The 16,123-nt window shown below is 27.7% G+C and overlaps 1 protein-coding gene across 1 annotated transcript in view; it reads right to left on the reverse strand.

Annotated features, from left to right (window-relative positions):
* The window catches only part of LOC107438538 (ATP-binding cassette sub-family A member 2), a 71,029-nt gene that overhangs the window by 51,021 nt on the left and 3,885 nt on the right, over nucleotides 1-16,123 (reverse strand). Inside the window, exons 4-14 of the mRNA XM_043048194.2 lie at nucleotides 15,609-15,766; nucleotides 14,398-14,519; nucleotides 11,551-11,865; nucleotides 8,697-8,798; nucleotides 8,498-8,599; nucleotides 8,347-8,409; nucleotides 5,214-5,369; nucleotides 4,979-5,102; nucleotides 4,007-4,128; nucleotides 2,804-2,932; nucleotides 1,346-1,607 (exon numbers count right to left, since the gene is read on the reverse strand). Of these exons, the coding sequence (XP_042904128.1) occupies nucleotides 1,346-1,607; nucleotides 2,804-2,932; nucleotides 4,007-4,128; nucleotides 4,979-5,102; nucleotides 5,214-5,369; nucleotides 8,347-8,409; nucleotides 8,498-8,599; nucleotides 8,697-8,798; nucleotides 11,551-11,865; nucleotides 14,398-14,519; nucleotides 15,609-15,766 (1,655 nt within the window). The remainder of the gene's footprint in view (nucleotides 1-1,345; nucleotides 1,608-2,803; nucleotides 2,933-4,006; nucleotides 4,129-4,978; nucleotides 5,103-5,213; nucleotides 5,370-8,346; nucleotides 8,410-8,497; nucleotides 8,600-8,696; nucleotides 8,799-11,550; nucleotides 11,866-14,397; nucleotides 14,520-15,608; nucleotides 15,767-16,123) is intronic.

Below are 16,123 nucleotides of genomic sequence, written 5' to 3' on the forward strand. Positions count from 1 at the left end.
AAGTTTTTAAATAAAAAATATTTTACTAGATGCAAATGATAAAACTATAGAAATTAATACAACAAAAAATTATGTATATGTGTAACAGGTGGAAACATGTAAGAAGCTCGTTTGAAGAAATGAATAAAATTTTCAAGGAACTTACCAGAATATTAACATTATAAAAATAAAACGCATGGAAAAAAGATCACTATATCATCTTAGGGTAGAGAAACATGTGCTTATCTTAAGAAAATGACTGTCTTAAGAATGTTAATAATACAAAATTTACAGCTCAGCATCTTATCGTAGTTGAACAAATACCAAGTGACAAAGGTTTTGCCTATTAAAGAGCTCATTTAAAGAAGAAAAGAAAGAGAGTAAAATTTTTAGAACAGTTTCCCTATCAATTATTTGAATTAAATTGCGTTTTTTCTAAGTATTAAATAATCTATTAAATTATCTAGATCTATGCTATTACTAGCTTAATGCTATTAATTATCTATGCTATTACTAGCATTTCAAATTGACAACACTGGCAGGTGTATTTTGTCTCTCGTGCCATAGTTTAGAGACCCCTAATCCCCTGTTGCATAATAACAGCGACGCAGCGGCATTGTCGCAGAACGTTACAGAGTTCTTGTAGAAAGATTTTTCTTTTAAAAAGTAAAAAAAAAAATTACTTTTTTTCTACAGAAATTTATACATAATATTTGAATCATGCATTTAGATAATCACTTTTTGATGCACTCAATTAATGTCAATAGTATTGTAAATCGATGTAATGTTTCGATTATATTTTCTACAGTTATTGGTATTGATTTTCTTGTGGATTTTAAAAATCAAGATATATGGAAATTTTGAATCATGCAATTGAATATTTACTTTTTAAAGCAATAATTCTAACAAATTTTTGGCAGTTATTGCTATTGATTTCTCCATAGTTTTTAAATGCAATGTTTTTTATGCGATATTATTTATTACATTATTTCGCCATTATGGCCAGCAATATTTTTTTCTGCAATTACTACTGCGGATTTCCTGATTTTAATTTTTTTTTTATTGAGATGATTGATTACAAAATGCTAACAAGGAAATAATTTGTGTCCCCCCCCCTACCACAAAATGCGAGAATATCACCCATAATATTAAAACAAAAAATAATTACACATTTTATTAAAAAAAATTATATGAATTATATAGTTTTTTTTGTAAACTTTTGTTACTTTAAATGTGTAACATATATGCTTATTATTACTAAAAGTGTCTTGCAGAAAGATATTATTGATAGAGAGTTTTGTCGAAGATAGCTCCAAAAAATTCTGCCACAGTCTATAGTATTTACTAATACAAAATGAAAACTCACTGGCAAGAACAGTAACATTGTCAAAATAAGCTTCATGCTTAAAATAATCTAGCAAATCTTCCTCAGTTCTGAAACCTTGAAACATGTTCAGGCTGAGTCCATTCATGAGAGAAATCCAGCTGCATGCAGCATTATCTATTGAGTCAAGCTGCTGCAAGAATACTTCCTTTTCAATGATAATAGTATTTGAAGCAAACTCTTCTAAAGCAAGGCTATGAAATAGAGTGAGGAACAGAGGGTACTTTTGAAAATTTTGATGAATCTGTAAAATAGAATTATGAAGATTGTTTAAAAACAATTACAGGGTATGTAGCCAGATTTTTCAACAAAAAATAAACACTTTTTAAGTACTTTTTAAGCACTGAAAAAATATTTGTAATCACTTTCCAAAAAGAATCATAATTAGGATCTGTGCAGTGATAAAAATTATTTTTTCCTTCGTTTAAAGTTCTTAATTTATAAGCATAAAATCAATAAAACTGAAAAACTTTATGTAATTATGATAAAATAACTAGCTTCTGATAAATATTGCAGAGAAAATTGTGAAAATCATGCATTTTTTTGTAATTTAGAACTACAATCAATAAGGCAAAGAAAAATCTCTTTTTAAAAGATAGAAAATTAAGCACTTTTTACAAACACCAAATCAAAAAAGCTCCTTTAAGAGCTTTTAAAAACAAAAATAAAAAATAAGCACTTTTTAAAAACGATATGCAACCTGAAATAACACATGGATTTCATTGAAAAATGTTTTTTACAAAAAAATAAATGAAAAGTTAATAAAGTAATAAAACCATTACTTTATGATTTTTTTTATTACTAGGTACTATTATTCCTATTAATTGCTAAAACAAATTAATAAACAATTGTCGCTTTGATGTAATAGCAAATAATTACTTAAGAAATCAAGAACTTATTTTAAGAAATTTTTTCAACAAAAATACTTTCAAAAATTTCAAAAATATAAAATTTATATTCTTAAACAATTACTCAATTTAATTTAGTACCTTCCAACTATGGTAATTCTATTATGATTACTGAAAAATCAGGGTTACAAAATAATAATATGCTTTAATATTAAACTTAAAATAGAAAAGTGTTTGAAGTTGATTAATGGAAGCAAACAAATACAGAATCTAATGTGAATAACTTAAAATTGTCATATGTTTTGAACCATCCTAATGCCAAGACACAAAACTGATTCTGTGTATTTATTCATTAATTGTATTCAGCATCTTTTTAATTATATAATTTTTTTAATTTATTTTATTTAAGGTCACGTAATAAAAGAAGAAGAAAAAGAGGTTTGTAAAGTAAAAGCATAAAATTATTTTTAAAACAATTATAAATAATAAACGAATATAACATACATTTCATAATTGGACAATATACGTTTTTTCAAACATACATTTTTTTTTCAATTTTTATTCTAAATCACAACTATGAAACAAAATATACCTGTTTTAAAACTGACAGTGAATGATCAGTGCTGTTTTCAGCTAAAAATAATCTGATTTCCTCAGAGATGTTTAGCATTTTTTGAGCATACTGAGTAACAGTGTCCAACAATTCAAAGGTTTCATTTGCCTAAAATAAATAAAGCTTCACTTTTAGTAATGATTATAATATGACACACTAAATATGAGAAATATAATTTAATATAACACAGTTCAGGGATAGTCCATAAAATTATTGTGCAACAATGATTAAAACTCAATATCTCTCTTCCATTAGTTGTACTACTCTGAGTAAATTAATAGATACAAAATGAACTAAACAACTATGCTTTTATCCATTTGTTAGCTTAAATTAACATTGATAAAGTTTTACTTTACTATTGTCTTTCGTATTATTAGTATTATTGTCTTTTATACTACGTCTTTATAGTACGTCTTTCAACATTGAGTGCCGACCAAATATTTTTGATTTCATCATCATATAACCAAACTTGTAAAGCATTATTTACTTTTTTTTTTCATCACACAATCAATCATACCTAAATGACATTTTAAACTATTCCACAAATTCAAGGTTGTATTTAAATCTGGTGAATTTCCATGCAGATAAAGCAACATCATTTTGATTTTCCAGTAGAAATCTCTCAACTGCTCTTGAATTACAACAAGGGGGCAGGTTTTGTTAAAACATACCCTCCCACATCGGCATGTGTGCATCACATTATGTTGCTATATTTACATGCATGTACTTATTGAATTGATCATACTTCATACTAAGATTATCGCATCATTGCTGAAGGAAAAAAGTAGCCAAGACATTTTATTCAAACTGTGTTTACTGGTTGTTTGACATGTTCGTATCTAAGGCTTACTTGTCCTAATTAATTTGGATAGTATATTTACATTTTCCTCTTTAAGAGAATTTTCAATTTTATAAAAAGATTCCTCTTTCACTGAAAACTTTTAAGTGAGTAGAAAAAAATGCTTTTTAAAAAAACAATGAAAGGAAAATTAGTTAAAAAAATTTTTTTTTGAGGACAAAAAACTCATCTATTTATTTGTAATAATCATTCATACCCCTCCTTCAAAACTATGTTTCAATGTTTCAAAAATAATGTATGTAAAACATTAGCACAGATATTTAAAACAAATAGCTGAATTCAAAAATTACATAGTTAAAAGAAGCAGAGATTTTTTTTGCTACCTTTGTAATTATTTCATCTGCAGCTGTATTATTTGGAGCATATAATACTCTGGGATTGCTGTAAAGAACATGAACTAATATACCAATCTGCTCCTGCTGATATTTAGACATGCCCAATTTATCTAGAAAAAGAAAATACATGAAACATTATTTTTAAAGTTAAAAAACAACTTTATACATAAACAAAATATTATTTTGAGTTTCTTTAAGATTAAGAGACATATGAGATTGTAAGTTTGACACTGCCAGATTTCTGTAAAATAACTATTGAACTAAATGGCTTTAAAATACTTTTTTCATTTTTCATTGCTTGTCTCCTACGTAGTTCGAGTTAGCCTCATTTCTTTTTTAGTCAGATACTAAGGTTAGAATATTCATTTTAATAAGAATCATTAAACTCATTAGAAAAGAATTGTTTTTTTTAAAAAATGGTCACATTTAAAGAATGCCAATAAATTACATCACTAGAACTGTTTTAAGATATTACTGAAGAGTAATTAAAAAATATTTCAATCAAAGAATAATTTTTGTGGACAAAAAAAAACTACACTTACAGCATTAACTAAATGTACAACACTTCTTACTTGTAAATAAAGAATGATGATTGCAGCATACTTGCATGGTATCTTCACAATCTTGTAACGATACCTTCACAGATCTGTGACTGTTTTAAATTACCATAAAACACTATAACAAGTACTTGCTACAGATATTCTCACAGAATTTTAATTGTTCTTAATCATCATACAAAAAGAACATTATGATCGTACAATAAGTACTTGTGGGTAAACATACCTTCACTTTCTAGCAAATTCTTTATCTCTAAAACTTTTATTTACTTTAGTTTTCTGATGACAATTATTTTAACAAAAAATTTAAATAAATATCTTACGTAAAAAATTAAAATCAAAGAATAATTAAACCATATATTTTTGCACAATAGTTTACAAGTAGATATGAATAGGAATATACCTAAATCGACTTCCTCTCCATCATCAGGTAAGCTAGTGGGAAAATCCCCAACCTTCCCACAGATCGTGTTTTGCATTCCAAGCCAAATACGTAGCAAACCATACTGAGGATTCGACCTGGCAGCCTAGGAATGAATAAAACAGTATCCAAATAAATTAACTCCATTGGAAGCTTCATATAAATTTTTTATAAAAAGGAACAAAGCAAATTTTAAAAAAATAATAATAATAAAAACCTTTTTAGGAGGTTCAGTGACTCCGTCTTCAAATTCAGCAATGGTATCATTTTCTGTTGAAGTATCATTTAGCTGGACGCAAGCATCTTGGGGTAACGAAGAAGCTATTTCACTTAATTGCTTCAAAGCAACTTCAAATTCATTAAATTTCACCAGCTGCAGTTCAATAAAAGAATGAATTAAAATTTCCTTACATAAAAAATTTGTCATTTCAGGACTGCCACAGAAAAAAAATGAGCGAAATAGTTGCATTTAGTAGTCTAAAGCATGAAAATAACTGCTGAAAACTAGGAAAACAGTTGCTTAAATAAGAACAAAAACTTTCCATAATATGGCAAAAATTTTATTAAATGTCTTAATTGTCATATATCATGATCCATTTAGTCAAATTGATGACAAATATGATAACGTTTGTATAAACCTCAGTGTTCTAGCACTAAATTTTTATATCGCACAAATTAGTGTATTTGCAGAAAATTAAATACTTTTACATATTAGAATTCATTCAAAAAATTCTTTTTCTAAAAAATTTTCCCTTTCATCAATAATTAATTTAGCAAATATATATACATATTGTGAAGTGATTACTCAAATTCAAAATTCAGGCATCGTAATATCCTATTAAAAATTTGGATTTTTTAAATTGTGCAGATTGTCACCCGAATTAATGCTAAAAAAACATAGCTAGGAGTTCAGAAAAGTCTCCCAATAGTCTCCTTCTTCTCACAATAGTTCCTTTTTAAGACTTTACATGCAAAAAAAAATTGCCATAGTCTCCTCAGGCCAAAAATGGTTGCTAATAGTTGTATTTTACTCGCCTGTGGCAAACCTGCATTTAGATAAAAAAATATATTGACAATGACAGCAAATTAAATTAAACTAGTAGGCTGCGCCCCTGTCTGCTAACGCTCGCCAACCCCCGAAAATTGCTACGCAGTCTTATATGGTTTGCTTTGCAAACCAAGCTTGCTACTAACTTAGGTACATTGCAAATGCACAAAAGTCTAAGAATTCAATTGTTGTTGTTGTTGTTGTTGTTAATTTACGTCACACTAGAGCTGCACAATGGGCTATTGGTGACGGTCTGGGAAACATCCCGGAGGATGATCCGAAGACATGCCATCACAATTTTGAACCTATGCGGAGGGGATGGCAACCCCGCTTCGGTAGCCCAACGACCTGCGAGCGAAGTCGAGCACTTTACGGTAGCACAGTTTAACGAGGACCAATACCGCACACCCTCGGTCCCTACGCAGACTGATCCAAGTGGTCACCCACCCGCACACTGACCGTAGCCAGTGATGCTTGACTTCGGTGATCTGCTGGGAACCGTGTNTTCATGAATAAAAGCGCTTTCGACAAAATACTAAAATAGAGATCTATCAACAAAGACTACTCACTTCTGCCTAACTTTATAGTATGAGATTGCCGCAGCTGGTAGATCACATTTGGTGAGAAAGCTCTCTCTGGTTATTTCAGTTTCTGTTTTTAAAAGTGCTATATGTTAAGCCACCTCAGCTAGATTTGGCATTTGACATTGTTAGCGGCAATCATTGGTCGATTTTCTAGCTTTGCCATTCGGGGAGTTGTAATGAGGCTTTTTTTTGTTGCAGTGTAAGAGAAATATATATATAGATAGAAGCTTCAATACAAAATTGCGAATAAACAAATGCTGGAAATCCATCCAGACAAGTTTTGTTTAGAAGTTACAGCTAGCTTGTTGTAGTGAGACGATATTCTAAAACTGCTGATTTAAAGTTTATCTTACTAAATAAGTAAATGAAGGTATTCCTTATACATTCAAAACTTTATGAGATACAATAAACTTTCAGTTTATTTCTTTGAATAATATATTATATTTATTAATTATATTTTATTCTTTAAAAAATATACATAGTTACTTTACTTGGGTTTAACATTCTTGAATCAATTTTATTATCTGATCAAGTTGTATACAAACCGATAAGAGTATTTATATATATCTTATTAATTTTTATTTTGAAAAGGCAGCATTTAACTAGAAATTAGTATTAAAAGACACAAATTGATACAATGATAACAAAACACAAAGGATATCATTAACCAACATAGCATTATGAGTATGTTTGGTCCCATATAATGCCTTAACAATTGAGTCAAAAGCACAACAACTGGAGATACCTCTAGACTTTATACCTAAACTTGACCAAACGCATAGTGAACGGACTTGATCCAGTTATAATTTAAAAAGAAAAATAGCCAGGGCTGAAAAATGCTAGTACCTTTTTTGAAAGAGGAAATGCTTTTATTCATTTTCTAAAAGAGGTTGCAATGATGAATTAATTACTATCGCATTGTTAGAATGAGAAATATGGATCATAAGATCAAAAGTTATTAAAGTTTTTTTTTTTGGTAAATATTATGGTAAATTTATTAATCATACTTTTCTTTTTGAAATTTGAATTCATTATTTTTTAAAAATATTAATTTCTTCGAATGGTTTATTTTTTAGTTAAAAAATGTGAACTTGCAGTGGTCTGGACCTACAATTCTTTCAAAATGGCTGTCTTTAATGTATTTTTCACTAAAAATGTATATTTTAAAATGGTTCTTTTGTGTACATAATAACAAAAGAAAAATTGAGTTTTTATCAATTACTTTGATAGTTTCTTAATTCTCAAAAAAGTATAGTATTATATTGTAGAAATTAGTCTAGTTTTCTTTTTTAATTATGAGCAATATTTATGTATCTTTTTGCACTTGAGATATAATGATCTTACATTATAACACTCATTTTGGTTTAGATGACAAGGATCATTATATTAAGTGTTGACTGTATAATTAAAATAGAGGACAGTTTGAGAAAAGTTATAAAAAACAGTAATATTTAAGCTAAAGTTTTGGATTAAAATAAAAATTTGCAATTATAGAAAACCCTTGACTTTTTTATACTCTCATTCCAAAACTAAGACTAAACAATTTTAAATAAAAGGTTCTATACTAAACAATAAAATAAAATTAAATAAGTTTTCACAAAAATGTGTTATAAAAGATATCTTCTCCAAATTGGAAAAACAACATTTGATAAAAATAGATTCAATAATATAATTATAATGAAAATCTACAAACATGCATAAAGGTTAAGGCAACTTACATCATCAGATAACTTCTTCAGTCTCTGCTGCGCTAATGTGATATTCCAATCATCAAGATGCAACTAAAAGAAAAATTTTAAGAGATTGTTCTGATAAAAAAAGAGCTAATATATTTAGAATTCATTTTAATAAGACACTGTATAAGCTTACAGTTTCCCTCAGCTTATCAACATCGAGGAATCTTTGGAGTTCATCTGATAGTGATGACATGACTGTTGCATTCAGGCTACAAAATGCGGACTGTAATTCTAACTATAAAGGAAAATCAAAATTTAGAATAAATGACTCAAAAAATTAGTATCATTATTATAACTATTTTTTTTATTATTTAAGGAAATATAGCACTCACCGTCTGATTCGATGTTGTTAAGTTTTCATAAGTCAAAACCCACATTAGTCCATTCTGCTGACACATTAAGTCTCGCATTCCACCAGGTGATAGTATAATATCCTAATAATAAAAAATGATATTAAAGCAAAATAATACAAATTTAGCAGTTTATTAGCAAAAGGGTAAATTCAAGCAATCTGTTAGAAACTTTTTTATTCATGGTGTGGAAAGGCATTTATTTTTATTAATTTATTTATTTTTCTTGATATCTTTTTTATTTAGCTTAAGATTAGCCAGATGTTTTAAGGAAGATATTTCTTTTTTTAAAAATAAGTGTTAAAAAAACATAAAAATTTGTTGTTTTTTTTTCAATTTTCCTTCATTTTCCAATTCCTACTATTAGTTCAAACTCTCCCTATATCTTGTTCAAATTTTCAATTGCTAATAAAATACTTTTTATTCATTGACTCAAGTTCAAATACAGTTTTTCGAACTTGTAGTGGATGATACTTGATGATAATACAGTTTTTTTTCAAATATTAATACAGTACAGAACCCGTTATCCGGAAATCAGAAAACCGGAAAACCAAAAAACCGGAACGAAATTCGATTTTTAAAAAAATAAAAATTTTCCTCATAAGATTTTAGGATTTTTCTTTCTTTTTTGAAAGATGTTTACCTTACCATCATTTTGGAAATAATCATTAGAGTATTACTTAATCGTTTTTTCTTCTTTTTCAGATTATTTCCAAAAAAATTTTTTTTTAGTTGGGTTTAACAATAAAAAAACGGCTTTTTGTAGCGATTCAGAAAACCGGAAAAATCAGTTATCCGGAATAGCGATGGTCCCGATCGCTCCGGATAATCGGTTCCCTACTGTACATTAATTAAATAGGGATGAGCGAAAATAGAAATGGAATTTTCTGATTGGTTAAGCATTAGTCATTGTTTTAAAACTTACTATAAGCGATTCAGTTTTTCATATACTTTAAATATAACTTCAGTGATAATTTCTAACTTATAGGTCTCTTTGAACAAAAAATAGTTCATTGTGCACATTTAAATACTTAATTATTTTATATTCACTGTGTCAGATAAGGAACATTATGTGGTAGCATGCGTGGACCACGTCACCAAATTTGTACTTTTATAGTTGTCTGATCCCACATGCTTTTTTTTTTCTATTCCTACTATTAGTTTACACTCTCCCTACATATATTAATACAACTTGTTTAAATTTTTAATGATGATTGTTAAATTTGTTTAAATTTTTAATGAATGAAATTTTTTATAGATGAATAAAATACTTTTTATTCATCTATTCAAGTTCAAATACATTTTTTTAAACTTGTAGTGGTAGGCACTTGATGTTAATACATTTTTTTAAAATATTAATTCATTAATTAAATTTAATTAATCAATTTCAGTTTTTTAAAGGAGAAAAAATTGTAATTATTTAATAAAAAGTAGCTAAAATAAAAATTTTATTTGTTGACATAAGTAGAAATTGACTTTTAAAAAAAAATTATATTACTGTTTTAAAATATATGAGAAAACGATTTGAGTAACAAAGTACAGTACACTCTCGATTATCCGGTTTGCAGATTATCCGTGCTCATTCCGGAGTCACACAAAAAATATAAAGAGAAGCATTTTCAAGAATAAAAAAACTTGATTCATGAAGTTATAACACTACCAAATTTTTGGAAGCAATATTCGTTATTGGATTGAAGTATATGAAATATCAGCAGCCTGGTCAAAATTAAAATCGTCTACGTTATCACGATCTTGGAGAAAGATCATACCGCTTGATGAACAATCTTTTTCAGATGTTCAAGAAACAAATGATAACAGTATTCTCGAACAAGATAAGGTTTCGAAATTCTTGGTGAAGAAAATTTAGAAGATTGGTTTCAAAGTGATGCATGAGAGCCTGGCTTCCAGTATTTGACTGATGAAGACATCGTTATATTGTTAAATCAAATAGTGATGATAGTAACTGATGCAGAAGATGTAGTAAATGAATGAAATACAATTTCTCATTCTGCTACACTGTGGAAACTTTATTAGATTATATGGGAGGATTTGATTACGGTGACATTTCTGCGGTTCGTAAAATATTGTGTATCGATATATGGCGAAGACGCATTACACATTTTTTAATAAGGAAAATTCCTAGTTTGATGTTATGATGCAAATGTCAGTAATTTTTCTATTTTTTGTACTGATATTGATTTTTTTTTTAATAAAAGAAGTTTTGGGATTATCTGTGTTTTTCGATTGTCCGTGCGACCTGTCCCGGTGATTAACCCGGATAATCGGGAGTGTACTGTATATTTTAATTTAAATAATTAGAAGCTTAAAGATAGAGCTGCTTTGTAATNTAAAAAAAAAAATTTATATTACTTGTTTTAAAATATATGAGAAAACGATTTGAGTAACAAAGTATATTTTAATTTAAATAATTAGAAGCTTAAAGATAGAGCTGCTTTGTAAATTAAAATAAGTCAAATGAGTAAAAAATATTTTTTGGGATTAGTTATCACTACTGCAAGTAATACTGAATAAACCTGCTGATTTTATAACAGTAATAACACACAGTTATAATAGACAGCAACAGCAGCAGTAATAATTTAAAATTATGACAAAAATATTATGCCACTGCTAATAAAAAAATTCTAATTTATCTAGGGAGTTGTTTTGAAATGAAAATTCAACAAAAAAACTTAAATTAATTATTACACATAAGTGATCAAATAGGCTGAATATCAAATAGTAACCAAATATTGGATATATACTTAAAATTATGTAATAAATAACAAATTGTTTCAAAAATTTTAAAGTAAGTAGCATTTAAAACTATTTATCTTACTCTCAGTTCTTCAGCAATGGCTTTCACATCATCCCCAGTAAAAGAAACATTAGAGCGGACATCAAACATGTTTTCTACAATGTTCCAGATTACTTTAAACTTCTTTTTATGTCTTTGCAGGTATCCTAATAAATCAGATAAATGTTGCAAAGAAGATTCCTCAATCAGGGCAGAAGTGATTGTATCAGATGCAATAAACAAGGGATTAGCTTTTCTGGAAGAAACTGATTGCAGTAGGTAGGATGTAGGCTGTTGCGGTTTATCTTTGAGTTTCAATTTATGTTGAGGTATTTTCCCAAATAATAAAGTATAAAGCTAAAAATACATATAAAAATATTTTTAAAAAGGCCTTATCAAATAAAATCATTTACATCATCAAACATAAAAAAAAACCTATTTAGTTGTTAATTTTATTCACACATAAAAGAAAATTTATTTTTTAATAAGGAATAATCTCAAGACTAAAAAAAAACGTTAGTCACTCAATAAAACAAAAAGTAATTAATTACTAATTAAAAAATTGAAGCAGATAAAGTAAAAAATCTTTTAATATGAAATATGTTATAAGTTATTTTGCTGTATATATACATATATAAGAAAAACAAAAGAAATCAATAGCAAGTCAGATGAAAACTATGAAAATTGAAGTGAAAGTGCATAAAATCACGAGATGGGAAACAAAATTTTTTCGGATGAATTATAAATTTGATGGTTTGAGTACAAAACAGAAATGTGTATTTGAGTGTGTGAAAAAAGATGAAGAAAAAATAATAAAAATAAACTTTATAAATATTAAATTTCATAAATTACCCTTAATAAACCAATTAGAAGTATAGCTTTTATATTTCATGCTTTTTCTTTTCAATTTCCATTATTATTGTATTTGTATACTCAAATCATATTACATATACAGGGTTGCCACTCAAATCTGGAGGGAAAAATTCCCTGTGTTTTCCCTGTATATATTATACACAATATATTAAGAGAAAACACAATTATTGCACTCTTCTGTGAGCTATATTAGGCTAACTATGGTAGTTTTAAATGCTGGAGAAACTTACTGAAAAAAAGGAACAGCTGAGCATACTAAAATAATGCTATAGTAAAGGAAATAGTTTAGTATAGTTGGAATATCAACCTTAAATATACCATAGAAAACACATTGAGTAGTCACCATTATTTAAAAGACAAAAATAAGAAACAAAATTCCCAGTTTTTAAAGAAAAAATCGAAATTTCCTGCATATCCCTGTTATTTTAGGAGATTTTTAAATTCCCTGTATTTTCCAGGTCTTCCCTGTTCTCCATGTGGAGTGGCAACCCTGATGTATGTATATATATATATATATATAAACTCCTTTTAAGGAAATAATTAACTATTGTTTTGCACACACAACTACTTTTTTATGATTATATAAACGAAGATGATAAATTATTATTTTCCAATAGATAAAAAAAATCACGTAGTGAAGTCAAAATATGTAGCTCCTAGTCATAAACCAGATAGCAGAACTACAGTAGCACAGAAGCGGATGCAGCAAATATATTTTGGCGTGGCAAACAAAAATAAGGCTAACTTTAAAAAATTATCAATAATATAAGGTTTCACTTTAATTTTAAGAACTTTCTTTTAATGGTGTCATTACTTCATCATATATTGCAGTATTAAGTTCATCATTTATTGAAGAACTGATAAAGATAAATAACTTCATCATTTAAATTATAAAAATAATTATAATAATTACAATTTAAAACAATTATCATTAAATTAAGAAAGCCCTTAAAACTTTATCTTTTTAAATGCAAAAAAATAAAATTTTGATTACATTTTATTTCAAAAATTTTCTTTTTCATGAACATTTAATCAGGTTGTGACTTAATAATTGCCTGGTAATATTAATTCAAAATGATAGTGTTCAGTACAGCTCTACACAAACATTGATAACAATGTTATCTTTTTCCATCTTTCAAAAATGTATAATGAAATCTTCATATAGAACCATTCCCTCTTCAATTATACATACAAAAGCTTGTCTATAATATTCTATGTTTTTTTCATTACTTTATTTAACACATAACTTAGCAGTTCAATATAATCTTTCCTTTATAGCAATGTGTACCAAATCAAGTAATGAATTTAAGGATACCTGATCTGATTTTTACTTTTCATTTGACAAATTGTATGAAGGTTTAGTAAAAATAAGGTAAATTTAAAATTTTATATTGAATTTTTAAATGGTTATTTGACTTTTAATATAAAATTATGTTTCCTGAAATTTACTGAATTGACTGAAAACTTCTTGAAAATAATTCAAGAAGAATATTTTAAATAATATGATAAATAATGATAAGGAGAATGATAAAAGAAAATTTCCAAAATATGCTGATTAGAAAAAATTCCAGATGGTCTAAAAAAGAGCCTCTTGTACTATCACTTATCAGTGGCACCGATGCTTTTATCTAAGGGCTGATATATTAAAAATTAGATAACATATTAAACTTATCAGTTATTAGTCATCCAAATTATAAAAGTTTTTGTTTGATTATTTATGTTTCTGTTTTATATTCTATATTTTTAGAAGATTTGTGAAAGTCTGTGAAAGAATGATATAAACGAGATTAGATTACTTATAAAGATATTTTGAATATTTCATTGACTTATAGAATGTATTGGAATATTGTCTTGGAATATTTCATTGACTTATTATTTCTCTAAAACTGTCCATTTTTATTCGGTCTTTGTCCTGCAATGCTGCATATAGGCAGCTCTGTGTTATTGATGTTACTGTTATAATATATAAGGTAAAAAATATATGATGAAGGAAATATGTAATGAAAAGACATGTACTTTTTCAGCATCAACAGAGGAGTTCAGAAATATTTCCAAATCTTGTTTTGGCAATGAAAAATTAGATGATAATATATCGATGAATTCAGATCTATTGTAAATTAAATCACCAATCTGCAAATCTAAAAAGAAAAAAATATTGCAGTTTGATAAAACATAAATCATTCTGCAATGTAAAAATAGGAAACATTGAAAAAAAAACTTATTAAGCAATTAAAAACGAATTTTGAAATGCACTTATTACATCCACTATAGAAATATTTAGAAAACAATCACCATTCAGGTGAATAATAATAAGAAAATTATCTATTAGAAAAATAAAAGTGTTTTTTTAATTTCAATAAAATAAAAAAAACTCGGAGTAAAAAAAAGTAAATAAATTGATTAATCCCTTGGAGTCCTAAGTTGAACTTATTCCAACATAATAAATTTCCTGATGTACTCCTATATTGGAGTCATTCAAAGATCATAAATTTTTCATTGCAGTCCTATATCAGATTAATTCCAAAATTTAAAATTTCTTGTTGCCATCCTATGTGAGACTCATTCCAACATAATAAATTTGCCGTTGAGCTCCTATGTCAGACTGAGTCTGACATAAGACCTGCATTATTAATAGTTTGCTTAATTGCAATATTAGTAATTGTTTTAGTTATTTATTAGTTTTTTGGTGATTTATTTCTGCTTCAGTTAAAATGTACCATTTCCATTCTAAAAATAAGTAAAAATTGTTTTTCAAAAAAATGAGCCTCTAAAGGCTAAATGGTTCCGCAGATGACTGATCGTAAACCAAGTAGGACAACGAAGTCAAGCATCGCTGGCTGCGGTCAGTAAGCAGGTGGATGACAACTTTGATCAGCCTGCTTAAGGACCAAGGGTGCACGGTATCGGTCCTTGTTAAACTGTTCTACCATAAAGTGCTCGCTTTCGCACACAGGTCATCGGGTTACCAAAGCAGGGTTGCCATCCCCTCTGCAGAGGAATGAAATTGTGATGGCATGTTTTTGGATCCTCCTCAGGGACGTTTCCCAGACCATTGTGCAGCTCTAGAATGACTTAAGTAAAGTGCCTACCTACCAACCTAAAAGTTAATTTGATACAACTATTTATTTAAAAAGTTCATATATTTGTTTAAGATATAATGTGAAAAGAATTCCTATGAAAATATTTTTAAATGTCAGAGTTAAAAATCTACAACAAAAATATTATACCAGCAGCTCGAGCGAAACTGTCATGAACTGCAACTGGGTCTTCCACAATTGATTTGTAAATATCTGGAATTTCATCCATATCACTAGGAGTGAAGTCTGGTTTGAAGAAGTTATTTTTATGGGATATATTGTTCAACTTTGATAAAAATTCTGTAACCCTAAAAATAAAGAAGAGGCATTTCAGGCATATGAAATAGAAAACTTTGTGGACAATTTACCCATATCACAAGGAGTTGAATTCAGTTTGAAAAAAGTTATCATTTTAGATATACTAACCACTAGCAATCGGTCACTATTACAGAATACTATTATAACTGTGAAAATGCAATTATCAAGACAAAATGTTATCATAACAGAAAATGCAATTATAACAGTTAAAAATGTTACTAAAATTGTAAAAATGCTATTATAACTATAAAAATTTTATTTTAACTGCAAAACTAAATGTTTATATATATATATATATACAGTAGGGAACCGATTATCCGGAACGATCGGGACCATCGCTATTCCGG

This window comes from Parasteatoda tepidariorum, chromosome 8 (genome assembly GCF_043381705.1).
Source record: "Parasteatoda tepidariorum isolate YZ-2023 chromosome 8, CAS_Ptep_4.0, whole genome shotgun sequence".
Lineage (NCBI taxonomy): Eukaryota > Metazoa > Arthropoda > Arachnida > Araneae > Theridiidae > Parasteatoda > Parasteatoda tepidariorum.